Below are 27,915 nucleotides of genomic sequence, written 5' to 3'. Positions count from 1 at the left end.
TGTTATCTCTGCCTCCCCAGCTAGCCTGTTGCTGTCTCTAGTTGCCCAATGAAGCCCAGGAGAAAGTTGAAGGAACAGGGCATCTAAATCTTGACTATGACTGTGGCTCCCACTACTGTATAAAGGACTGTTCTCAGAAGCAAGGGAAGAAGGTTTTGTATCAAACTCTAGGGAAACACTCTGTGTGACACCAGAAGTGCTCCTAGCAGCAGTGCTTGGCATACAAGGGCAGGGAGTTGGGGAGCAGGGGTGGGGTGGGGGAGACAAAGGGTGCATGGTAAAGGAAGAAAGAAAGGAAGAGCAGAAGAGCAGGGATCAGTGTGGCTCCATTTCCCTAAAGCCCAACCTCATGTTTACTTTCTGGCCTTGTTCCTTACCTTGACCTACTGTAGCAACCTACTCGGTGCTCTCTTTTAGAAGTGGGTAGCAGAGGAAGTTAATGCATAAAGTTATCCATTTTGTTTTTCTGCTATGTTTTGTGAAGTGGTAGTGGTGGTGGTGGTGGTGTGTGTGTGTATACATGTAAGTGCACATATGTGTACCTGTATGTAGATATCATTGGGCTTTTTTTCTTATGCCATTTACCACGCTCTTTGAGATGGTGTTTCTTATGTGGCCTGGTACTCACCATTAGACTCTGCTTGCTGAGCAGTGACCCCCACAGATCTGTTTATCGCTACCTCTCCACTGAGATTCCAAGCACACACATAACCACCACATCTGGTTATGTTACATGGGTTCTGGGGATCAAACTCAGGTCTCAATGCTTGATGGCAAGCATTTTACCATCTGAGCCATCTCCCCAATTCTTAGAGCCAATCCTGTTCGTCGACCGCAGAATCCTCTAACGAAGGGCCATCACCAGGGTATTAAACACTTCAGTAAGCGGAAGTTCTTGCCCACAAGCTAGTTGGATCATCTAGGAGCTGCTGTGGCTAGATGATGCTTCCCAAACTCCCTCTGGAGAAAAGGTTTTTCTAGCTCTTGATGAAGAAATGTTTCAAGTGAGCATTGTTTTTAAGCCCAGCATCCTGGAAGGGGGTAGCGGGGAGACTAGCAGCTTTGTTTTGTAGAACATAGTCTCCCCTCTCCTGCTCCTAACACAATTAACTGTGAGGAAAATCTATTTTTTCTTGTTCAAAGTGTCCTGCTTGTCTGTTGCGATGCTGCCCTCTGCTGTTACCATATGGTAGAGGAACCATTTACAACAGTAAAGGAATGAATTTAGGATTTACTTATTTGAAAGACTTTGGAAAGCTCCAGTCAGAGGAAGAAGACCTTCTGTCTACAACTCACTGCCCAAGACATATCCTCAGTCCCGACCTACTTTCGAAGCTCCTCCAGTGCTACCCGAAGTGGACACTTGCTTAAGGAAATGAATAATCTGCCCTAAAATAATGCCTGGAAATGTCCTAGAATTGGCAAACCTCTCCCCCACCCGAGGGCTGCTCCCAATGGTGTGGGAAAACATTTCCTCCTCAGTTTAAGCTTCCTAGGAGAGCCACACCCTGGCTCAAGATCACTCGCAAACATCCCTCTGCTCCGCTCTTCTTGCCAGCTCCTGGTTGCTCAGTAGGTAGTCATCGATGAATGTGAAGATTTCCTCAGGGGTGACAGGTTCCATGTAGCGTTCCCGGTCAATACCCTGCTTGTCAATTAACACCATGTTGAAGTAGGAACGAGTGAGGCGCTGGAATTGCCTAGACAGAGCAGTTCAGAGAGGTGTGAGACCTTGGTCCAAGTGCCACAAGGCTGTACTACTACCCTCTCCTCTTTCATAGCTCTGCCACTCCTTTTTCTACCCCTGCTACCACCATCTCAAATTCTTTTGCTTATTTTCTGCTGCATTTCTTTCTTTCTTTTTTTTTTTTATTAACTTGAGTATTTCTTATATACATTTTGAGTGTTATTCCCTTTCCCGGTTTCCGGGCAAACATCCCCCCCCTTCCTTATGGGTGTTCCCCTCCCCACCCTCCCCCCATTGCCGCCCTCCCCCCAACAGTCTAGTTCACTGGGGGTTCAGTCTTATTCTGCTGCATTTCTAGTCTTGGTAGCCTTTCAGGTCTACCTTCCCCTCCTAACCATAGCCTGTTATTTCTTCGCTGTGTTTTCCACTTGGAAGAAGAATATTGCATACTGCACACAGCCCACGTGGAGCAACTCCAGGAAGCATGTAATTGGAGAACTTAGGACTTGCATGCACGTCCAACCTAGGAGCTCTAAGGTTGATTAGCAAATTGTGCTTAACTCTTCTATCTGTAGCTGCAAGTCTCTGTCCTCAGTATTTTCTAGTCTCTTTAACTGCCCTGAATTGTTCTGTCCCCATTGAAACTGAATCCTAGAGCTAGGTATTATTTCTCAGAGAACACTGATGCCTTTATTGGACCTGAGTATAATTGGGGGAACTGTAAGGCTGATAATGGATAGATAATGAGAAAAGTCAACTTCTACCACCTGTTACCTATAACCGTCTCTTTCATGAGGGACAGATAGATACAGTTCAGATTTCAGTGACCAAAGATGCCTTTTTCTCTTTTGGAGACTGTAAGTAAACAGAAGAGCGCATAGGCAAGGGGATCAGAAGCTTCCTAGTGATTCTAGTCTGGAGTAGAATCCTTTGTGTCTCTCTCAGTTGTGGCTCTTCAAGGTCACCTGAGGTGCCTTTATGAAAGCCCAGGTCTGTGCTTTGAGATAAAGCCTGGTTATGTGTATTTTAAGGCTCTGTTTAGTTCCTTTAGAGCTGAGAACCACTGTCCTTATTTAGCTATAAGAGTTCAAACACAAGAAATGCCTCCAAGACACTAATTCACATCTGCCTGCTTCCCTGTTCTTGCTTGCTAGTGTCTGCCTTGCCCATCCCTGCCCCACAGCCTCGCAGCCTGCACCTGAGCTCCTCAATGATGCCTGCTGATAGCTGTTGCTCCCGGATGCGCCCCACCTCCTGAGGTGGCTGTCCCACCAGCTCAATAATGGTCACATGTCGCAGGTCCAATCCACAGGTGGATTGCTGGGAGGGAGAGAAAACATTAAATAGAATAGTATTTACATTCTTAGGCTGCTTGGCTAACCCTCCACCCCATGACTCCATTAAGGCAACATAGAAAAAGAAGGGTGTCTGCACCAATCACACAATCCTTTGGAATCAAGTGATCACAATACTTTGAGGTCTGTACAACCTCTTCCCTCTCATCCCTGAAGTACTGGCTTCACAAAAGCGTTTTCTTCATTCTACCTAACTGTCTGAAATATACTGTACAATGTGGAATAGAAGAGAGAAAATTGTTGACAGCCACCTAGTCTGGTCTTTTTATCAGTCTTTTCCTACCTCCCTATCTCTCCCACTCATCAGGTAAATTCACCATGCAACTTCCTTGCTTTCCTTTGCGATATCATGGCACTTAGGTACTGATGGTGAAAGACAGCACAGACCTGGAGCTAGGTAGCCTGGCTTCAGTCCCAGCTCTACCACGTACTAGCTAGTGATCTGGGGCAAGTCACCAAATCTGACTGTTTCAGTTTCCTCAAGTCTTCAGTGGGGCATAGTACAGTACAGACATCATAGGGGTTGTTGCGAGAATTAGTTGTATATGTGTAAAACCATGCCAGTCACTATGTGGTACTTACCCAGCACTTATTATACAAGTGAAATTCCTTTGGAAACACACATGTAGTTTATTCTTAATATTTATATTTGACCATAGCTGTTTTATAAGCCCCTGTATATTCCATTCCCAGCCTACATCCAGTTCCTTGCAAAATACATCTACTATGCCATACTTACTGACTTTTCCACAAAACACTATTTAAAATGTGACCAATATACGTAATGATAAAATGAATCAAATACTATCTACAAAAAGTAGGGAGATGTAGGTTTGGTGTGGCAGAGTAAACTTTTTACTAAGCCATCCTGAGGCAGTAGGTCTCACCTGCAGCATAGAGATTTGCATTTTGTAGTATCGATTGGAGGGATCAGGAGCTGAGACTATGAGGAGTCGCTGTTTCTCATAGAACTGATCCAGGAGGCCAGCAGCTGAGTTAACATTGACATTAATCTTCATAGCTAGGGCAGAAGCATATAGTCAGTCAGAACATGCCCCTCCTCTTCATCCCGAAGGAATTCCAGTCTTGTACATTCTTGCCATCCCTTCCATGAGGTGAATTCCAGAGGGAAACCTGAATATTTTATGCTCTTTTTTGAGTTATAAGTATTCTTTGGGGGAGTGTTGGCCCTTAAAATAGAATCTCTGTTCTTATACCACACACTGATAGTTGGCCCCTAGGCCATGGAAGGTCTTCCAGAGTGCCCCTGAACATGCCTAGTCACTCCCTTCCTAGTTTCACTCACGAGTACAGACAGGTGGTGATCCAGACCACTGTCGACTTGACTGACAGACTCGGGAAGGGGTCCCTTGGCGTTCATAACCACCATCGCAGTGGTATTCACAGATCGCACCATAGTTGTCCCCCGCTGAGCTGCAGGTGAGGTAGCCATGCTGTGGTGGTTTCAGAATAGGACAGCGTCTCACTGCCAGGGAGAAGGTCAAGTTAGGGGTTATGATATCTCTCATGGTCAGGAAGGCCGAAAGGGTCCACTTCAGGTTTCTAGAACAAGAGACTTGAGATAATCCAAATGAATAGATTTTTCTGAGTTTTCAGTAGCCAGATGGAACTAAACTTGACATGCAAATCCAGGTTTGTAGTCTTTAAAAGCATGCTTCACACACACACACACACACACACACACATTCACACACACACACACATACACACACACATACACACACACCCCCACACACACATTCACACACACACACATTCACACACACATTCACACACACACACATACACACACATACACACACACACATTCACACACACACACATACACACACACATACACACATACACACACACCCACACCCACACATACACACACATACACACACACACATTCACACACACACATACACACACACATACACACATACACACACACCCACACACACACATCACACACACACATTCACACACATACAAACACACATACACACACACCCACACACACACATTCACACACACACACATTCACACACACATTCACACACACACACATTCACACACACACATTCACACACACACACATACACACACATTCAAACACACACATTCACACACACATTCACACACACACACATTCACACACACACACATACACACACATTCACACACACATACACACATTCACACACACACACATTCACACACACACATACACACACATTCACACACACACACATACACACACATACACACACATTCACACACACACATACACACACATACACACACATTCACACACATACACACATTCACACACACACATTCACACACACATACACACACATACACACACATTCACACACACACATACACACACATACACACACATACACACAAACACATACACACACACATACACACACATTCACACACACATTCACACACACATATTCACACACACAAACACATACACACACATACACACACATACACACATTCACACACACACATTCACACACACACATACACACACATACACACACATACACACACATACACACACACATTCACACACACACATTCACACACACATATTCATACACACACATACACACACACATACACACATTCACACACACACATTCACACACATACACACACATACACACACACATACACACACACATACACACACATACACACACATACACACACACATTCACACACATAAACACACACATACACACACATACACACACATACACACACATTCACACACATACACACACATACACACATACACACACATACACACACATACACACATACACACACATACACACACATACACACATACACACACACATTCACACACATACACACACATACACACATACACACACATTCACACACACATACACACACATTCACACACACACATTCACACACATACACACACATACACATACACACACACATACACACAGATACACACACATTCATACACACACACATTCACACACACATACACACATACATATACACACACACATACACACACATACACACACATACACACAAATACACACACATTCACACACATACACACACATACACACACATACACACACATACACACATACACACACATACACACATACACACACATACACACACACATACACACACATACACACACACATACACACACATTCACACACACATACACACACATACACACATACACACACACGCACACACACACACCACACACACATTCACACACACACGTACACACATACACACACATACACACACATACACACATACACACACATTCACACACACACATACACACACATACACACACATACACACACGCACACACACAACACACACATTCACACACACACATTCACACACACACACATTCACACACACATTCACACACACACATTCACACACACACATTCACACACACATTCACACACACACACATACACACACATTCACACACACACATTCACACACACACACATACACACACATACACACACAATCACACACACACATACACACATTCACACACACACATTCACACACACATACACACACATACACACACATTCACACACATACACACATTCACACACACACATTCACACACACACATACACACACATACACACACATTCACACACACACACATACACACACATACACACACATTCACACACATACACACATTCACACACACACATTCACACACACACATACACACACATACACACACATTCACACACACACACATACACACACATACACACATACACACATACACACATACACACACATACACACACATTCACACACACATACACACACACATACACACACATACACACAAACACATACACACACACACATACACACACATTCACACACACATTCACACACACACATATTCACACACACAAACACATACACACACATACACACACATACACACACATACACACACATAGAGTCATCAGATGAGTATAAATGTATAAAACAGAATATTGTCATCTATGTTTGTAGACTTTTATAGATAACCAGTGTAAATATGACTTGCAGAATGACTTTCTTTCTCATGAGACCTGATTCACAATCAATATAGCACAGGCTGAAGAGGATTCTCTAGGGGTGGGGTGGGGCGCAAGAGGCCCCAAACTCACTATCTGTCTGCCTTAGCTTCCCAAGTGCTGATTTTACCATACTTGGTCACACTCACTTTTAAGTGTGTATATGTTAGATGAGACTATGATTGAGAGGCTGTTTAAACCAACCATGATACAGATTTAGAGCAGAATTATATGTTGTGCTTAAATATATTCTGAAATATTTTTAGTACACTGATTCTGGACGTGGTTTTCAAGAACATGTGAACATTATTTGTGTTTTAATGAAAAGTAGAAAGAGTGAGCTTCAATTACACATTGCAAGTATGTATAGAGAAAAGACTAGAAGGAAAATACTAAGATGTTACCAACAAGGCCCTAGAAGATGGGTACAATAAATTATTAAACACTGTTTAAGTGTTGCTTTAATTTTGTTTTGAGGCAGCATTCTGCTACTTAGCCCAGGCTAACCTGGAACTCGCCTTTTCCTTCCTGCTTCACCTGCTGGAATTAAGGCATGTGATACTCTACCTGTATGTGTTTGTTTGTTTGTTTGTTTGTTTTTTAAATTTTCAAATGTCTAGTTATAAGCATGAATTATTTTAAAGATGACAAAAAACAAAGTGAAACTATGTGACCAGAAGCAGGTAAGGGGACCAGTAGGCCACCAACGTTATCATTTCAGCAGATAGACACGACAACTGATTAGATTTGATTATTTTGAATACTAAGCAATAGATGTAGACTATTTGTGAATGTTATCTAGATTTAGAAGGACAATAAAGTCTTGTTGGAGAATCAAGGTTTATAGAACAATTTTGTGACGAAGTAGTGTAGGTTTTCTTAATGAATTTGTTTGTTTGACGAAGTTGGCTTTTCCCCAATATAAAAAGGAGGAAATAGCTGTCATGGGTTTCTGAAGGTCAGGGCAGAGCAGGAATTTGAACAGTGTATACAAGGAAGAGCTCCCCCCACCCCTTCTGACCTTGTACTTTTACAATGAACTTGCAGCTGGCCCGGTTGTAGGCTCGGTCATATGCAGTATAGCGAATCACATGCTCTCCTTCAGGGAAGTGAGAACCAGGCTCTGGACCCCGAAGTGTTACCCTGCATGAGACAGGGAGAAGGAGTTACTGAACAACTAAGGGAAAGATAGTTAGGACAAGATCTGAGGCACATCTTCAGACCCAGCCTGTATTATCTGATCACGAGGGGTTGGAAGATCCTGCTATTTAAAGGTCATAGTCTACCATGTCTAGATAGCTCCCCTGAGCTCCGTGCTAAATGGAAAAACAAACTCCTTTTCCCAGCAGGGCTTCCTCTTCTCTATCTTATCTGGGGAGCCTAGCCCCTACATTCTAACTGAGAAATGTCACCTAATCCTTGGTGAAATTATAGGCTTAACTTCCTGGATTGCATCTCTGTGCAAACGAGGTATCCCAGAACCTTAAGCCTCAGCCAATCAACCTTCACCTTAAGAAGAACCCTTTCCTACTTTCTGAGGTTTATGTAGTCCTTGTTCACCCCAAATAAAGAATACAAACTCTTTCGTTGAATACCATTTAAGACAGCTGTCTCACTCAATGTTGTCTAAAAGAGCTGTAACACTGAAATCCTCAGAGAAGACCCCTCCCAATTCACTGCTGGACCAGGATCCTGCTGACCCACCCTTTCAGGACTTTGCTCCATTATTCCTCACCTGGTCCACACCAGTGGCTGGATACTCAGAGGGAAGAAGTGGACAACAGAACCACACTGGGAAACTAGAAGAATCTACTGGGGATACAAGAGGCATGAGTGACTCAAGCTCACCTGGTGATGGTACCATCAGCGGAGTCTTTCACTAAGGGTGGGTCCCAGTATACTCGAGCAGTTAGTTTCTCTGGCTCTGCTATTTTCTCCCGAGAGTGAGGACAACGGATCTTGGGTGGATCTATGTCTGCCAAGGTCAAAAATCAAAGGTGGATTTATAGATCTCCTGCCTTCCCTCATGGAAGCAATATCACACACCACTGGGTTGGTAAAAGAACAAGAGTTCACGTACATCCAGCAAAGAGAGGTAAAGGAGCCTGGCTCTGTAGGTGATAATGCTATGCCCATACTGTATTGTCACAGTGAAAAATAATTCTATCATTAGAATTCCACATCTTCTGTGAACATAATGCCAGATCACCTTTTGCAACGGAATAACTGGAGCTACTGGCATTTACCTACACATACAGGCTCGCCTCCACTCCATCGCCCATCTTCCATGCAGATGCGGCTGCGATCGCCTTCCAGGTGGTAGCCACTAGAACAGCTGTAGTCACAGCGGGAATCAAGCAGCATTCCATTGGTGCAGGTGTAGGTGCCACTAGTGATGAATGGCAGTGTGTGGCACCTCATCTCTAAGAGAGAACCAAACAGTAAGTTCAGCACCCTATGGGACTATCTGGAGAGGGTGCAGGAGTGTCTACCACAGAGTGTGTGTGTGTGTGGGGGGGTATGTTCAACAGAGAATATACAAATCTCACCCAGTCTGCCCTTAACATTTTTTTTATGGAACCACTTTTCCCTCAGATTGTCTTTTTTTTAAATTTTTTTATTACAAAGTAAAAAAGCAATCTGAGTGGAATGGAGAGTGGGGTCTAAAAAAGTAAGTTGTTTCAGTTGTCTGAGTGCATGGTTATGAAAATGAGACCTCAGTTTGCATCCTACCTTTACCTCTTGTTCTGTGACTTAGAGACATTGCCTTATTTCTTTGAGTCTTACTGTTATTATTTTTTAATCAATAGACTACATTTACCTCACAGGACAATTTAAGGGAAGCCTCAGCAATGGCTCATTTTTGTTTCTTGTTCCTTAGACGCTAGGTCTTCTTCAATTGTTATATTCCCTAAAGCATGTTCAAAGTTCCTCAGCTGGACACAGTTAAGCCAAGGCTCACTTGGATGCCACAGTCACCTGGCTTTCAGTCCTCTTGCGTCAGGCCACTGTCTGGAGGGCATGGTGATATTTAATAAAAATGGAATTTGTGTGCTTTCAAGATTGTTAGCAAGAGGGTGATTCTGCTCTATGTATTTAAAGGTTGTTATTAATGTTCTTAAGGGATGGATGGTACTGGGCTTTGTCTGTTTAGGGTGGGCAATTATATCTTACCAATTGGGTCAAAAAAAAAAGACTGTTAGCATAGAATAGTTGTGAGCCAATCATTAGTCTTGTTTAGGATAACTGATATTTGAAAGAAGTAAGCCACACACAGTTCTTTAGCTTGTCTAAGTCCTACATAGAGTTTGAATGATAGGACTTTTAACAAAAATTTTATATAGGCTCTATTCATTTTTCTTCATGACTAAAGGAAGCTTGACGATGAGCTGATGAATTTTCTTCCCCCCTGCCCCTGCATTTGTTATGTAAAAAAATCACACCCAAAAATGACCACTTTGAAACGAGAGCCAGTGATAAAGCTAGGTCTCTTCAGATGAATCTATCAGTATTATGGGACAGTGAAAAGAGCAGATTCAACCATGAGGAAAGTCCAAGCTAAAGACAGGACTCAATTGTAATAGCCACCTCATGGAAATGGGTACATCTCTATGCTTTGACTAGCTTTATGCTGATAATTCATAGCCTTATATCTTTTTTTTTGTCAGTTCAGGTCAAATTAATTTTGGAAACGATGAGGCTTAAGTCCTAAAGCAATTTACTTAGCATGACCTGAAGAGTCACTGTAGTGACTCCTTTTTGGCCATCCAACCTCTTCTCTCCTCCATAGCTTCTTTTTTTTGCCAAGTTCATTTATCTCTAAATACTCAGTCCATATGCTTACAGGTGTGCAACATGCATGTGCATACATTTAAGTTTCGATCCCATTAGCCTATTAGCAACCTAAAGGTAGTCGAGGAGCTGAGTGAGCTCCTGAAGCACCTCATGCATATGGATGTCATCCAAATGGTGTGTGCTGACCACGTATGGAAAGACAAATCTTGCTGCCAAAAGACTGAAGAGTTTGAATAAGAAGTAGGGCTTTGGGAGATGAAGTGAGTTAGAATGCAAGATATGTGTATATTGGTATTCTCATATCACGCTATTGGGAATTCTTTTCTACTTTAAGAAGAAAATGAAGACTAGCAGATGTCTCATCAGCTTTACTGGCAAGACCTTTAAGGCTGTAGGCTAGGAAGGTTAATGACCCTTGACCACACGTGGGAAGGAGTCTGGAACACATCCTTGGAAGCAGCAAGAGATGGTCCAGGCTTAGATCAGTTCCTCATGGCCAAGTCTTATCCTCCTACACACATTCCTGGGTTCTATGAGTCAGAGTGGCCTGGCTGTGGCTTAAATATCCACATTACTTGGACAGTAACCACCACATACAGAGAAATAGAAACCACAATGTCAGGAAGAGGAAAGGCTCTGTCAGAGGCCTATGGAAAGTTGCCAAATTTCACAGCATAAAGCCTCCAGGTATATGCCTTTCATGGCCAGCAGGCTAACTTCTCTCTCATACACATATTTGTGTGTGTGTGTGTGTGTGTGTGTGTGTGTATATATATGTGTATATATATATATATATATATATATATATATATATATATGCTCACATGCAACTTACGCCTGCAGTAGGCAGTTCCAGACCAACGGCGGCTTGGCAAACATTGTACTGACTTCCGTCCAATCAGTCGAAAGCCCCGGTCACAGGAGAGCTCACAACGTGTGCCTAGGCTACTGTGATAATTGCCTCCCCTTGGTGAGTAGCATGTGGCTTCTCCATCCTGGATATTCAATGTGTAACACCATCGAGGGACTATAATAGCAAAAGAAAAGTAAGCTAGAAGTGCAATAATCAACCTTACACGAATAGTAACTATAGGCAACTCAGTAAAGCTGGGAGTAGGAGAGGTGATCCTCCTCAGGGAAGAGTACACTGATTTGTTGTCCAGTGCCTTAATGGTCAATCCTGAACACATGCATACAAGTAACATTATATGGACTCAATAGGCTTATATTTAGGAATATGTGTGTGTACACACATGTGTGTGTACGTGCATGTGTGTATACATACAAAGGCATATATGTATACAATAACAATTGATAGATAAAGAGGCCATAAATTTGAAGGAGTTATATGGAAAGGGAAAGGAGAAATGTAATGAAAACACAAGCTAAAAAATAAAGTAAAAATAACAAAACAAAAACAACAACAGCAGCAGCAGCAGCAAAAAGTGTGGTGTGTCAAAAGGGAAGAAACAGAACTCATTGGAACAGAACAGAGATCCCAGAAACAGGCTGAAGTAGGTCAACGTGATTTTGGACAAAAGTGTAAAAACAATTCAATGGAGAAAAGACAGCTTTTCAAAACAAAGGATACTAGAGAAATTGGAGTTTCAGGTGCTGAAAAAGAAGGCAGGGAAGGAAAAGAACTAGAACTTAAATCCCACACATTACTCAAAAAATTTCATCAAAATGGACATTAGATTTACATTGAGAACAAAAGAACAGAACTTATAGAAAAGTAGAAATTTCTGGGATTCAAACATAAGCAAAGAAGTCTTAGAAATGATACCAAAAGTATAAATTATTAAAGAAAATCAATAAACTGAACCTTTTCAAGGGTAAAAACTTTTGCTCTATGAATAATTTCAAGGAAAATGCAAACACTGGGAGAAAATATTTGCAAACTCTGTATCACATCCACAACAAAAGGCTAGTGACTAGAATATAAAATGTAGAAAAAAATTTAACAGTAAAGATGCGGACAAAACATACAAAGAGACATGTTATTAAAGAGGGTCTATGAATGATTAATAAACATATAAAATGATGTTCTGCACCATTAGTCACTAAACAAATGCAAAGTAAAACCTCAGAGCAATCATTAATAAACCCCTTAGGATGTCTAATGTATGGAAATAAAGTGCTAAAGGAGATGGAGAGAAACCAGAATTACAAATTGCTTTGGGAAATAGAAAAACAATGGCACACTGGAAAATAGTAGTTTATCGAGACATTATATACTTTCTGGTAAAGAAAGTTGATCCTGCGACTTCATTTTAAAGTGTTTACTCATTGGAAATGAAGACCTGAGTTCACACACACTCTTACACCCTGATGTTTGAAGTACCTCTATTCGTAATTGTCAAAAATTGGTTCTGTGTGTGAACAGCATAGCTAATGGGTTTATCTCTGTATAAAGATGTTTATAAGAATAATGTGCTGATACAGGTGACAACACAGATGAATTCTAAGTGTATTTTGGGAAGCTAGAGAAACATGACTCCTTTCTATGACAAATACGCAGGCAATACCATTGGTGTAAAGTACAGCTCAGTAGTTTCCAGATGTCAGAGGTAAAGACAGAGGAGAACTGCAATGTGACAGCATGGTACACATTCCTGAGGAGACAAGACTGTTTTTGTTCTCTGGTGGTAGTTATCTTACTTTATGTAGTGGTCAAAGTTCAAAGAACTGTATACCAGAAAGTACATTCTGCTGTATGAAATTTAAAACAATGGAAAAAAAAACATGGAAGATATTCATTAGAGAGAGAACAAAGCAGACTGATGAGGACTGAATGTCTGATCCCAGCTTAGTATTGAACACATAGGTTTAGAGGGTGGTTCTATCATAAAGATGCCTTACTGGTAACAAAAGAACTGACCCTTCCACTGGTTCCGTGTTCTTATTTATATGTTGAGATAGCGTCTGCTTATATATAGTCCATGCTGGCCTCAAACTCACGATTCCCTGCTTTAATCTCCAGAGTGTTGGATTACAGGTATGCACCACAACTACTTGCTCCATGTGGGTCAGCGTTTAGAGGGACACAGAGAAACAACTGCATGGTGGACTGCACAAGTTTTCCCACACAGCATAGCACAGATCTGTTTGCCTAGAATTTGGAAGGCAAAAAGGACGATATAAGGTTATTTGATTTTCAAATCAGAGGGACAAGGATGTGGGAAACTTTTACCAAAAGCACATAACAGCGGGTCAAGGAAGAAATGAAAAGGTAGGGCCTCTGTTTGCATGCAACTGGAAAATAAAGATAGATGACAGAGGGGGGCTGGAGAGATGGCTCAGCGGTTTAGAGCACTGACTGCTCTTCCAGAGGTCATGAGTTTAATTCCCAGCAACCACATGGTGGCTCACAACCATCTGTAATGAGATCTGGTGCCCTCTTCTGGCCTGCAGTCACATATGCAGGCAGGATGCTGTACATAAAATAAATAAATAAATCTTTAAAAAAAAAAAAGATAGATGACAGAGGGAAAACTCTTCCCCAACTACTATTAGTTTAAGTCAGTGGCAGTGGTGGGTCTGCCATCTGGAGACACCATCTCCAAATTACATAATGTCGCTTAAGTGCTAGATTTGTGCAGAGCTGGTAATTACAAAGCCACAGCACATATCACAAAGTCGTACACGGGAGCCTGGGACCTTAAAAGCACGTCTGTTCTTTTTGTTTCTCATATTCTGTGAAGGAAAGACACACCAGATTGAAACTGGTAGAGGAAACAGGAATGGAAGTCAGAGATACAAAGCTCAGAATCAATACAGAGAGAGTGATGGAAGCCCAGCTATTGTAAACAAATTCAAGTTTGGTGGCCTGGTCTCAAAAGACAAAGAGTACATTTAAAAAAATGTCTGTGGTTTGTAGACTATATACAGATGTAGAGAATTATGGCATGCAGGTACAAATGGAACTATCTAAGGGGAACAATGGAAGCAGTGAGGGGTGAGAAATGGGAGGATACAGAGGTAGGGAGGGATTCATTTAACACATAATATATACTTCTATGAATTTTTTTTAAATTGCTAGCCCAGAAGAATTGTGACATAAGGACAGAATGTTGGAGACAGGAAAGGGGCAAAACCACAAACTAATTTTTCAAATAAGGGAGAAGGTAGTCTCTAGGTAGTATAGCCTGGTGCCATTGATGGGACTGATAGCGCAGTGTTCTTGAACATTTCAAGGTGAGGTTTGTGAGCCAGCGGGAGCACTCAAGAACAAGTTATTCCAGAATGACCTGATTTCCTTTCTGGGCAGGGCCACCGGACTGGTAGAACCGGGATGATGATAGATATGTGTAAATCAGTGAGGCATATGACAGACTATGCTTTCCAAACCACTGATGTGGAGAAGATGAAGAAATACAAAAGAAGTGACAGTACAGTTCAAGAGAGTTGTAACTGGTCGAACAACTGTACATAAAAACTGCCAGTGGCAACTGAAACTAAGACTGTGGTTAAATGCTGCATGGTGAAATGTCTGATGGGAAATGTAACCATACTGAGTCCCCTGTTTATGCATCGTTCTTCCGTTTCCACGTCCATCTCATACAGTTCTCTCAGTAGCCCTGTGAGGTATGCAGTCTTCATCCTTATTTTGGAGATGAGGAAGGGACTTTCCCAGAGTTCCTTGGGAAGTAAGGGGCATAGGCAGGATGGAACCCAAGCTTTGTCTAGTCTAGAAATGGGTTATCTAAGTATAAGACCTGCGACTGCAGCTGCCATTTTGAAGTATCTATTAATCCACCCACATGTTTTATGAATCCAAAGTGCAATTAGCTATATAGTAAAATGTCTCCTCTGAGTCTTTCTCATATGCCTATGCTCAATATTCCCCTTCCAAAGGGCCATGGTAACAGTTTGTTTATAGATACAAGTCCTTGCATAGTGTCTTACTTTTTGTTGCTTTTTTGACACAAGTGCGAGCATATTGTGTTCATTGTTCACAGCATTGCTTTACATTTTGTGTTTCTTGGGATGAAACCCAGGACCTTATGCATGTTGGGCAAATACTCTATCACTGACCTATAGGCACAGTCCTAACTTCTCTTTTTGAAGTGAATATGTTTCTGAAATCTTTGCATATCATAACAAAGCAAGTATGCACTTTATTTAAATGGAATAACATTTATGGAACACTTAGTATTATGAGTGGCACATGGTAATAGCTTGACCAATGTTAAGAAGCTTGAAGGCCTCTCTCTTTAGGGCATACAAGGACAGGAAAGTCTGTCAACAAGGAAAAGACCTTCTCTGTGGTAAACTCAAGGTAACCCAGGCAGTTACAAGTTTGCTCAGGACTGAGACAAGCTTTGAGGTAGCTGCTTAGCCACCTGGCAGGCTAAGGCTGCACCTCCAGACTAAAGTTTCTGACTCCAGGCAGGTTTCCTGGTAAGAAAATGGCAGAAAGTGTAAGGTTTGTGAAAAAAATACTAAACTATGTGGATAGTTTTCCCTAAAATAAGGGAAACCATCCCTTTTCCTTGTTACCTCTCCTTTTTATCTTAAAAAAAATTACATTTTTAATGAAAGACATAAAATAAGCTTTGTGGTCAGACAGCCCTCATTTTAAATGCCCATTCTGCCTTGCTAACTTCTGTCAATATAAGCCTTCCCTATGCTTAGTTTTCTGGTGTGTAAAATGGGAGATAATAAAGCAGCCTCATGTGCCTGTGATGAGAAGCAAATAGAATCCTACCCATGAAATGCCCACTCTCCGGAATGCTGTTCTCTAAATCAGTGTCTAGGTTGGAGTCAATGTCTCACCTGTCTTGAAGCATCAATACACGGTGGTGTCTATTTTCGGTCCTTCCATGTGGAGCTATCACGTCTAAACTGTAGGAAGTTTTTAAATGGTACAGTTGCAGAGAAAATGGATACAAGACACAAAAGAGATTACAAGGGAGGCCAGGACCTCAGGTTGTACTTTTCCTGGCCCCTCCTTTCCATGCATCATTGATAACCTTGTTTAGTTTGTTTTAGGCCTGGATACCAAGTTCCAAAGACACCTACTGGACACTCGACACCAAGGCAAATGTTATTGTGTGGCATATAGGTATTTAAAGGGTTTTTTGATCTTTTAAAAATAACCAGTGAGACAGTAAGGGGTAATATTGGGGATGCTAGACCCTTCCAAAAGTACTTCTGGGACTGGAAGTATGGCTGGGTGGTAGAACATTTTGCACAAGGCCCTGAGTTTAATTCACAACACCTTGTCCTCTGCCATCTGCATGTGTGCAGTGGCGCACTCCCTCCAAATAAATGGATACATTAAATAGAAAAAAAAAAGAATTAGTTGTCAAGGAATGGCCCAGTGTACTAAATCAACATTGGGGGAAAACAGTATACCACTCTAGCTAAAACACAGATTTCCTATGGGGAAATGTTTTAAAAAGTGGTCAGACTAGGACCCAGAGCTAGACTTTGGTTTAAAATTGGTTTACTAGGTCACTACATTAGGGGAATGCAGAAATTGAGCCTGGGAATCTAATTAGGAAACAGTAGCCTTTGTCCATGTATGAAATAATACTAAGTCTAATCCCATGTACTAAAGAAATGATAGGTCTTGGAGAATGACTACTAAGAAATGACGAGGAAAGGGGGTTAATTAAACGTGCTGGGGGTTATTAGAAGTGACACTAGGGTACTTCAAGGTCTGAGTCACTAAGAGGGCGGTGGTGGGATTATCAGAAAATAGAAGTAGGACAGTCAGGTTACAGTAGAACTTTTTATCAGATAAGACAAAAGAATTCTCTTTTAGACGTCTCTGGCAGAGTTAGAGATGCAGTCCTGCAGCTCTGGAGCTATGTCAGGGATGCCCGACATTCAGAGCCCAGCCTTCTTCTTCTCTCTATGATCACTACCCACACTGCATTTTCCTACCTTGGCTTCAACTATGATCAGAATAGAGAAATTACCATGGGATCCAAGGAAGGAGAACCAGGAAGAAAAGGATGTGCTTACTCCTGCTTGAGAGACCAGGGAGACTAAAGCTCAAGGCCATATGATTTGGAGATCAAGAGAGAACTATCATTTTCAAGATGTGGTGTGTCAACTCAGATATGTGGGTGAATGGGGAGACAGGCTGCAGGGGACTTAGAGTCAGAGGTAGTGATTGTGCACCAGTAGCAGTAAAAAAGAAGACAAGAAAGAATAGCTTGAACGATGGAAGAACCCCATTTGGATCATTTCCCTACTGGAACGACTTTCTCAAAGAGCACCATTTTCCACCTCAGCAACTAAAATATTTCCTATCCTTCAGTTTGATCTTTCTGCAATACACGTAGTTGATCCCATATACTTTCCAGATTTCTAAATTTTCCTCTGTAGCTCTTGTAATATTCCCAATAGATAGTCTTCTTCTATATTGACCACTAACTCTCATTCGCTGATGTATCTTTCTCTTCTACACACATCTACCAATGGCTTCCAAGGCTTGACCTTAGTTCTCTCTTCAGAGAGCCTTTTTATTTAAGTTGCATATTCACAAAACTTAACCTTCCAAATTAGTGTGTGTGTGTGTGTGTGTGTGTGTGTGTAGACATTTGAGTACTCACAAGTGTGTTGTGTCTGTGTGTCCTTATCTCGTGTGATGCTGGAATTAAACTCAGGTTGTCAGATTTGGCAGCAAGCTCTTTTACCAGTTGCGCCATCTTGGTGGCTCCTAGCATAATTTTTTAAGTTCGTCTTTCTGAAATGGTTTATACAGTCCTCCTTGGTATTCAGAATGGATGTTTCCAGGCATTTGTGCACCCAATCTTATCATCTGCTTTACAACTTCTGTGGAATATATCCTTTTATTGAGGTGCTTGGAGTCAAACACAGGGGAGCCATCTACACTCCATGAATTCACTGTTATTGAGCTCCATAGCTGGCTCCTATGGGCTCCATCCTCACTCTACATTTATTGGCCCCTAGACTCAAATATTTCTACATAACATTACTGTATCTGATTCCTGGAGTCGCCTCAACTCAGGCTCTCCTTCTAACCCTTATTTCTAAACAAAATAACCTAGTGTTCTAAAATATATTTGACATTGTCAGCCCCCTGTGAAAAATCACACGACTACCCTTTAGAGCTCCTAGTATAACAGATAAACTCTTTCGTGTGTCCAGGAAAGCATGGGCAGAGAGAATCATAAATTAAAGTCGTATTAGACATCATATGACCTAACTTGCTATCATCTCAGGAAATACTAGGCAGCATTCTTTCTGACTCTCCTTGGAAGGACCCGTAAGTCATGGGACCTTTTCTACTTCACTCTTTCTATTCAAGTCTCTTTTCTGCTACTCTACCCATATATTCCATCCCTTCAAGTCAGTGTGATCTCTTCCTAGTCTCTTAGTGCAGTAAATCTGCTTTACCTTGTTATCTTTGGCTATCTGCTTTGGCAAATGTCTATAACCTTTTCCATAACAATCTGCCCATTTTCAAGGCCTATCCTGGATGTCATGTTTCATGCATGACCTCTTGCCTGAATTCTTATATTCCTAGTTCATTTATGGCTGCCACACAGTTTCACATATTCACCCTACATGTGTTAATTTTATTCTCACTTCACAACCAACAGAGTGCAATCTCCTTGAGGGGGCAAACCCCGGATATATTCCCTGTGTTCCCCATAGGCTTACCCTGCACAGGAATAGGCATAGAGCCGATACTCAGTCCATACTTAATGATCCCTTCAGGCCAGGGAGGTAAAACCTCACAGCAAGCCCGTAACCAAATTTGTAATTAGAAATCATAGCACACCTGCTGGGTGTGGTGGTACATACCTGTAAGGCCAGCGCTGAGGAGTCTGAGGCAGAAGGATCTTGAGTTCAAAACTGTGCAGGGATAAATAGCGAGACCCTGTCTCAAGAAAGAAATGAACAAAACAAGAGGGCTTGGGCTCAGTGCTAGAGCACCTACCTAAAAGCAAAGAAAGGCAAAAGAAAAACAATGGCAAAGAAAATCAGAGATCTTCATGATTCTCTGTGCTTAATTCTGACACATATGAGCTAAGCATGTGCGATGGTGTTTCTGGGAAGGTCCAGATCTTAGGCCAGAAAACATCCTTCCTGAGCTTAAGAGACAATGAGAATTACCTCTGTAGTCCAGGGCACGGGTGTCGGGGACCTCTTCTGCATATACTTCATTGTAGCTTTCATCTGGAGAATAACCTGAGCCTAGGATGAGGAGGAAAATATAGATGTATATTCATTTCTCACTCAAGTACTTCCAAGTACCCTCACCAGTGTCTTTTCCTTGGGATCTGACACTTCATGATAGAGCTGCCAGGTCATTTGTAAAGCTGCTGAATGGCTGTGGGTGATCCTGATCATAGGAGGTACACAGAGAGCAACATCAGAGGGCTGAGGTGTGGTAGGGGCTCACTGGTTGTATTAGAAGACTTTCAAAATAAAGACCATCAAACTCCTTAACCACTTATCAATTCTGCCAATCTTGACTATAAACCGCCCAATTCCCTTGATGTAGTTCAGGCACTGTTTTAGTGAGTAGCCAATCTCTGGGGATGAACTGTTGTCCCAGCTCTGAGGAAATAATAGCACCTAAGTGTCTTCTCCAGTGACAGACATTGTACACAGTTTTCACAGGGAAACGATATTTCGAGTTCTCACTAGCCTACAGAGCATATTAAGCACCTGATTGTAATTGGTAGGGAGGCACGCCAAGACAGAGGGACGGCTTTAAAGGGCAAAGGGGAACAAGAGCGCTTTCATAAGCACCTTATTCTGGCTTGGGATAAAAAGAGAAGTCAGAGTAAGGTTTTGTTTATTTTTGTTTTTGTTTGTTCTTCCTCAAAGCTATTGATTGAGCCCAGGGCTCACACATGTGAATCCTGTCAGAAGCAGCTTTAGCAGTGAGCTGCTGAACTAGGAAACATTCCCAGTCTATCTTCTTCCACTCAGTTAAGTGGCACAGTCCCTCACAGTGGCAGGTCTGCGGCTGTCTGGGAGACTAAACAGTGTGTTCCACCAGACGCAGGAAATCGGGCATGAGTATGAACTAATTGGAAAACAATTTAGCTCTTTCCATAGCAAAGTTTCCGGAGACCTTCTTTAATGCCCCCGAGCTCTCATGAATGCACAGGAAGAGGGCAGCCAGCCTAGTTGCAGTCTTAAGATAACTCTTCAGTTCCAGGAGAAGGTGTGCTTACAGGACAGGGCTGGGCTTTAAAGCTGGAGCCCTTTGACCTATGTAAACACAGAGCAAAAGCTTGTGGCCTTTCTTTTCTTGGGCAGAGGCACAGGGCTTCCTGCAGGAAAGAGAGGGAGGGAGGGGAGGTGGGAGGGGGAGAGAAGGGGAAAGAGGGAGGAAGGGAGAGAGAGGGGGAGGGGAGAGGGGAGTGAGAGGCAGAGAGACAGAGAGACACAGAGACAGAGAGACACAGAGAGCATATTCTGGACATGATGGTGGTGGTGGTGGTGGTGGTGGTGGTGGTGGTGGTGGTGGTGGTGTCCAACTCAGTAAACATGGAGATGAATTAAATAGAAGGTTTGCCTTATGAAATCATGTCCTTCTTGGTTTGCCCTTATTCCAAAGGAAAGGGTTCCCCTTTTCTCTTCAGTTTTGCTCTTTTCACATTCCAGTTTCTCTGACTTCCCTTTATTCCTCCCTAGGTCCCCTCTTGTTCTCTTTACCACATGGGAGGTATGTTTGTGCAGCATGGAATTCTCGTCAGCTGTTTCAGTTTAGTGTTAGCCTCAATCCCTCACAACTCCCGTAAACAGGGGACCAGATGTGCTTGGTTCCTTAAAGTACTGGGTCTCCCCACTCTTATTGCAGAGCTAGCTTGTGAAGAAGTGTTCATCAGGGAAAAACAGCTGTTCACCAAAAGAGAAAGAGGGGTGTCACAGGCCTATGTCTGGATAAAGTAATGACAATGACAACTTAGCTCTTAATCTGTAGAGCATATGCTAGCTCATTATGTTGCCATAGCATCTCAACTGGGTACACAACATTAATGCTCTCCTACATAAAGACACAGAAGCTGACTCAGGAATAGAAGGAGTTGCCCAAGGCTTCCTAGATAATACATTGTAGAGTAGACCTCCTAGCCCGTGTCTGTTTGAACCCTATGGACTCAGATACTAAAATGCAAATGGTAATAAAGGCAGAGTTTTGACTATGTCCAGAAGTGATAAAGAACCAAAATCTGTCTTACAGCGTAGCATTTTTTTCCCCCTGTGGCAATGGGGTGGAGTGAGGAGACCGTAGACCACCGTGAATTTTATACCATTCCAGAATTACAGGGGATGTGGGAAAACTAAGGGGAAGATTCAATCACATAATTATAGTTTCCACCAGTGTGCAGAGGTAGCTAAACCAGTGGTAGGTTCCTTTTGTACCAGGAATGGGCTTGGGCCACTTAACCACTTAAACTTTCCCATGTTGCCCGGTTGCCTACTTTTGAAATTTTTATGCACATATTGGGATACTGAACTGGGGAATCTAGGAAAAAAGAACACAGCCTCTGTCTCATTCCATTTTCCTGAGCAACAGTTCTCCTTTACATCAATCGGTGGTTTCTTTACTGTGTGTTCTGTTACTGGGTTCCTTCAAATTCCACAGCCAAGTGGGATCCTTTAAGTCCAGCCTTTTGTGGATGTATGGTTGGAAAGATATTGGATAATTAAAGATGGTGTTAAGAGACACATTAATGCCTGCCTTCTGATGACAAATACAGTGTGAGCCTCTGACATACGCAGATATTCCAGCACACATTTTTAACCCACTCGGTTTCAGTGTACTCCCTAACAATGTCCCACTCTCCGTTGATTATTCCTGGACACGGTTTCTCACTTGCTCAGAGTCCACACGTAGCTGCTTTCTTCCCACCATTCCCATTTGAGAACAAAGGCAAACAAAGAACAAAACAGACCTTGAGGTATAGGCAAAATCTAACACTTAATTGTTGAATGAACAAAGGAACAAATGGGCAAATGGACACAAACCCAGAGTGAGCTGGCAATTAAGGGGAGAAACTTGAAAACGCCAAATATCATGTAGCCTTCTAAGAATGCTCACAGGGCTGCCAGAGACTTTAGCAGCCTGGGTTCCTCCCAAGCAGACTGGGGGTAAAGACTGATGTAGAACTGGGGAGTGCCTGAGTTGCGAACAGCCATGAAGTTACTCCTTTTTAATGCCTTGTCTGAAAAAAAGTCTCTGGCTTTAATGAGTTTCATACAGGTGTTCAAAACTGGGGTTTGAACCTCAGATCTCCACTCCCTTAGTTCTGTGGTCTTTTGAGTAGATTTTGGTCTTCTGTACTTGAATTGAAGCCAGTGGGTGTTTGGGGAGAACAGCTGCATATTTATCTCCAGAAGACTTGGGCTCTTTTAACCCCAAACAGTGTGAGCTCTGCCAAGGGCTTAATTTGAATTTCTTCAGCTGAATGTCAACCCTTGTGCTTTACCTCCTACAAAGCCAGGTTAAGCCAAAGAGGGGAAGAAGCTCGCATACTTGTTTGAAAGCTGGATGCAGCTGTTCCAGACAAACAGAGCTGCTGCCAAAGGCTTCTACCAGGAGCTGGGGGTATGTGGAAAATTTTAGCTGCAATGACTGTGGCTGTGGTGGTTGCAGTTTGTTATTTACTCATCTCTGGATATTTTCCTAACCCCACTGGTCAGGACTGTCTCATTCCCCCCACTCTCTCCAGCCCTTATGAGGGCAGACACTACAGGCCGCAGAATATTCTTAGCACTTGAAAGCCACTGGAACGCAATCAAAATCCTCTGTATGGTGGTTCAGTATCCTTTCCTTGTCTCCCATTGTATTCTACCCCCCTCCTTAGTCCACTCTTGTTGGCTCCCTATGTCCCCCAAGGGTGAGGCGTGAAACATTCAAGAATCCAAAGAACTACATCATTTTTGAATAAGGAACAGCCAGAAGGGACTGGAGGAATCCTAATTCAAAGCATGTAACCTGCATTGTCATTGACCCTGCTGGCTGATAAACGACTATACAAATCTTGTAGGTAAACCCTGGAAGGAAGAAAGGGGGAAATCTGGTGAATTCTTCTTCCCTCTTAGTAGACTGCCTGTCTTCTTTATATTTTCCATAAAAGATACATGGTCTGAGTTTTATTTTGTAGTCTTCACGAGGATATTTGACTCAGGGAAGAAATAATATTAATAAAGCTTTGGTTTATTAAAACTACATTTTCTAAAGAGTTTTCAGTGGACTGTGGATAGAGTTTAGCAGTAGAGAACTTAGGTTTGTGAGACTCTTAAATTTAATCCCATGTGTAGAAAGCAAACATGTAACAAACCAACCAAATACACAGTCAAACCTAAAATCCCCCCAATTGTCAGGAAGTTAAGTGAAAAGGGCAACTGAAAAAAAAAAAGAAAAAGAAAAAGCAAGAAAGAAACTAGGAAGCATCACATCAAAGGCCATGCTGTCTCCCTCTCTCGCTTGTGTGTTATAACCTATTATCAACTAGCTCTTACTAGGGTGCCCCATGGGCCTTGAATGGCAGCCCCTTCTATTATTTGTTTATGTTCATTGCCATCGATCAGTTTTTCTCTGGCCTAAGTTAAGGATCTCTCATTGTCATCTCGTTCTTCCCTCTTCTATGTCTTGGTATTGTTCTTGACCTCCCTAGAAGGAATGGACAACAGCTCACAGAACTTACCTGCATACCATGTTGGTGTCACTGCTGGTGCTAGGAGGAGCAGCAATAAGAGCGCACCTCTTTGAGTCAGTGAACCAGTCTTCATCCTTGACAGGGAAGCTTCAGAAGGCAAGACTAGGGCTATGTGGCAGAAGTATCAGGATAAGGGGAAATGACTTTCAGAGTGGAACCAGCTATGAACTCCCAAAAGTGAGAGGAAGCAGGCATATGGGATCTGTGAGGAAGAAGATTTAACATTCATCAATTCCAGTCATGTTATCTATACCATAAACCTTTTCTGCTTCAAAGCATAATAAGTGTTCTTTGGATTTATGGTTCCCTTTTCTCCAAGCAGGAGGAAAGGGGTGTTAGGCAACTAATCTTCAATATACTATGGGGCCATCAAGTGCAAATATTGCATGGTCCAAGTCACAGGGAGGAACACGGAAGTTCCAAGACCAGGAAAGTACTACCATAAAGTCACATAGAACTAGAAGGGAATGTGGAAATCCAAAGGGATTGTGGCCACTCAGCATTTCTTAACCACAAACCCGGAGAAGCATGGCCTATATGGCTTAAGACCTTCAGCACTACAGTGAGGCAGATCTGGATATGAATCCAGTTCTGTGACAAATCAGCAAACTAGGTAACTTCTCTAGGTCTCTGTACTTCACCTATAGAACAAGAAAAATAGTGTGTACATTATTGCCTGCCACAGAGGGAAAAATCAGTGTGTTTTGATGTTATTATTACTAACTTCATATTACACAAGACAGGGTGTTTTCCTTCTCCGGCTTCCCAAGCAGTAACTATAGCTCTGTGCTTTTCTTAGCTCTGGGTTTTGAGACTCAGTGGTTTGATAGTTACTTCTTGTTTTGAAGTCCAGCCTACCCCTCCAGCTTTGCCCTGCTGAGCTAGGAGGAAGACAGAGAGATTGAAGAGGACCCACCTAGTGAGCCCACAACAAGTCCCTATTGCTATCTCATTTTCTTTTCTGGGGAAAGCTTCACAGCAATGAGATGAGACAAGAGAATTCTGTAGTGCTACTGGACAAACACACCTCAAGTAGCATTGCTACAACTTGCTGCCCATCAATGTACAACAGCCACTGGACCTTTCAGCAAGCATCCATTCATCCACATGTTTTCGATGCAATACCATGCTCAGAGAGGGAGTCAGTCTGAGACATGGAAACATTAAAACAAAAACAAAAACAAAAACACTTATGGCAGGTTCTGGGCAGAGTCCTTAAACGGACATCGGATAAAGCCCAAAATTCATTTGTCAAGTCATTACTTCTTGATTTCTAGATCTAGAGTGTCTATAAAGTAGGAGAGAGAGAGAGAGAGAGAGAGAGAGAGAGAGAGAGAGAGAGAGAGAGAGAGAGAGAAGTGAGAGTAAGGAATGCTATGCTCTTATGAAAAGAAACTGATGGAGGTAGAGGAAATAGATGGACTAAAGCACCAAGTGGCAACAGAAGGAGATTTAAAAAAGAGCCGGGGAAATGAGCTCATCGCTGACCCTTCTCCCACATCCAGCCTCAAACCAACGCCTTTGCAGTGGAATAAAGAAAGGTTTTCCTGTGTCAGCCCCCATACTCTTTTTGAGCCTATGACCTCTCTCCTGCCCACCTCCTCCCCAATCTCAGACTGAGAAATTGGACTCACCGGAGGGAGCCATCCTTCTACTGGAAGCTGAGAAAAGAGCAGGAACATGCATCTGCAGCCAGCACAAATGAAAACAGCATATGATCCAATTTCATTTAAAAAAAAATCTCTTCCCCCCACCTCCAGCTCTATCATCTGAGTCCCGAGTCTTTTGAACTCTCCACAGCTGTGAAGCAGAACAGTTCAGTTTGAGGAATTAAGTGCAGTTTACTTACCTGCTTTTTATTTTCTGATTTTTGTGGTCTCGTTCATCTCTCCTCTTTCTCCTTGCTTTCTGCTCCTCTCATCAGTCGAGGGGGAAAAAAGCCCTTCTACTTTAACATTCCTAGAACCAGTGACTCCTGGTCTGTCAGGGCCTCTGGGATTCTGGTAACACTGCCCAGATGTTAGGACATTTACATTTGCCAAAAGTCGTCTTAAAGCTATATTATCCCCAAAGCTATAATTTTTCCTCCCCAAGAAGAGAATTTGGGGGAGGGAGAAGCAGGAGGATTACAGGAGCTGGAGCCGTCTGCTGCATAAGAGAGAAGTGTCAATGTCTCAGGTCTCAAGTTCTGAGTGGAGTGATGACTACCAAAGGACTTCCAGAGATGTGTTCTGAGGAACACTGCTTTTTATGACTCAGCCTGACCTCAGGATTGAAAGAAAGGGAATTTCACCAGTTCCCAAGAGGGGACACATGTAACTAACTTTAGCTTTCCCCTAGATTTTTCCTATGCTTCCTTTTTTTCCCCTCTCAGATTCACACTTGCTTTGTCACATGTGTGATAAAGGGTCAGACACACTTGGAAACATTCCCATTGATGACCTAAGTTTTTGTTTTAGATCTGTTAGAATGTCTTTTGATATAATAATTCGTGATAGTATTTTCTCCTCCTCCAGTTCCCCTCAGATCCTACCTACGTTTCTACCCACCCAACTTCTTTTTTTCTCTATTCGGTTACAACTTTTTGATAAGATTATGTTTACCAAAAAAAAAATCATGCATGTGTTTGTATAAGGTGTTGGGCATCAAACCTGAGGCTTTTTGAATGTCATGTGAGCATTCCACCACTGAGGCATACCAAGGACTTGCCTGAAGAATTAAGATTAATTTCCCTTACTATGAATGGAAGGAAAGTATGCTTAGGGAGGCTTTTCTGAAAGGCTCTTTAAATAAATCTAAATAATCTATTCATGGCAAGGCGATATCTATTGCCAAGATGTTTTTCAGAGGTCTTGGCTAGAGGGCTAGTCATCAAAGGGAGCAGGTTTTCTTTGTCCTTTTGTCTGATAATAACATTGCTCTTACATAGTGTAGACTACCTTATACCCTTTATGTACTCATAGTTAACATTTCTATCACTTGTCAGTTTATGTGGGTCTGGTGCTATACACCTAATGTTCTAGCACTTATGAGTCTGATGCAGGGGAATTGGGCATTCCAGACTAGCCTAAACTACAGAGTGTATTGCAGGATAGCCTGGGATAGATAGGTTAGATATGTCGTTAAAAAAATCAGTGGTTCCTGTGAAAAACTATCTTTTGAATATGACATCACCATTGTACTCATTGATTCAGAGCAGCAATCAGTGGCTATGTGCACAAGACCTGCACGAGCCTGGGCCCATTGACATCCCACTGAAGAAAGGGAAG

At 42.3% G+C, this 27,915-nt stretch overlaps 1 protein-coding gene across 4 annotated transcripts; it reads right to left on the bottom strand.

Annotated features, from left to right (window-relative positions):
* Positions 1-1,211: 1,211 nt before the first annotated feature.
* On the bottom strand, positions 1,212-26,950 carry Srpx2 (sushi-repeat-containing protein, X-linked 2). Of its 4 annotated transcripts, none has more exons than XM_039099717.2 (12): positions 26,496-26,944; positions 26,281-26,332; positions 24,635-24,848; positions 20,082-20,162; positions 11,818-12,009; positions 9,434-9,610; positions 9,036-9,162; positions 8,209-8,330; positions 4,349-4,618; positions 3,930-4,063; positions 2,886-3,007; positions 1,212-1,700 (listed from the first exon to the last, which is right to left on the bottom strand). In XM_039099717.2, exons 3-12 carry the CDS (start codon positions 24,717-24,719, stop codon positions 1,520-1,522), a joined length of 1,491 nt encoding a protein of 496 aa, XP_038955645.1. In that variant the 5' UTR covers positions 24,720-24,848; positions 26,281-26,332; positions 26,496-26,944; the 3' UTR covers positions 1,212-1,519. The 4 variants fall into 4 exon arrangements, with proteins under 4 accessions (XP_038955645.1, NP_001101713.1, XP_038955648.1 ...); NM_001108243.2 differs by having other exon boundaries at positions 4,349-4,528; positions 26,496-26,575; XM_039099720.2 differs by lacking the exon at positions 11,818-12,009 and having other exon boundaries at positions 26,496-26,950.
* Between the last annotated feature and the right edge of the window lie 965 nt (positions 26,951-27,915).

The sequence above is a fragment of the Rattus norvegicus genome, chromosome X (genome assembly GCF_036323735.1).
Source record: "Rattus norvegicus strain BN/NHsdMcwi chromosome X, GRCr8, whole genome shotgun sequence".
NCBI classification, from domain to species: domain Eukaryota; kingdom Metazoa; phylum Chordata; class Mammalia; order Rodentia; family Muridae; genus Rattus; species Rattus norvegicus.
This window is presented reverse-complemented; position numbering and strand designations above follow the sequence as displayed.

Bases quoted from the DNA above. Each gene is read 5' to 3' on its own strand.
- Srpx2 (XM_039099717.2), bottom strand. From the start codon at position 24,719: ATGAAGACTGGTTCACTGACTCAAAGAGGTGCGCTCTTATTGCTGCTC. The intron at 8,331-9,035 runs GTGAGCTTGAGT...TGTCTCATGCAG, and splicing joins GCTGATGGTACCATCACCAG to GGTAACACTTCGGGGTCCAG. The intron at 4,619-8,208 runs GTCAGAAGGGGT...GATTATCTCAAG, and splicing joins GTTCATTGTAAAAGTACAAG to TCTCTTGTTCTAGAAACCTG.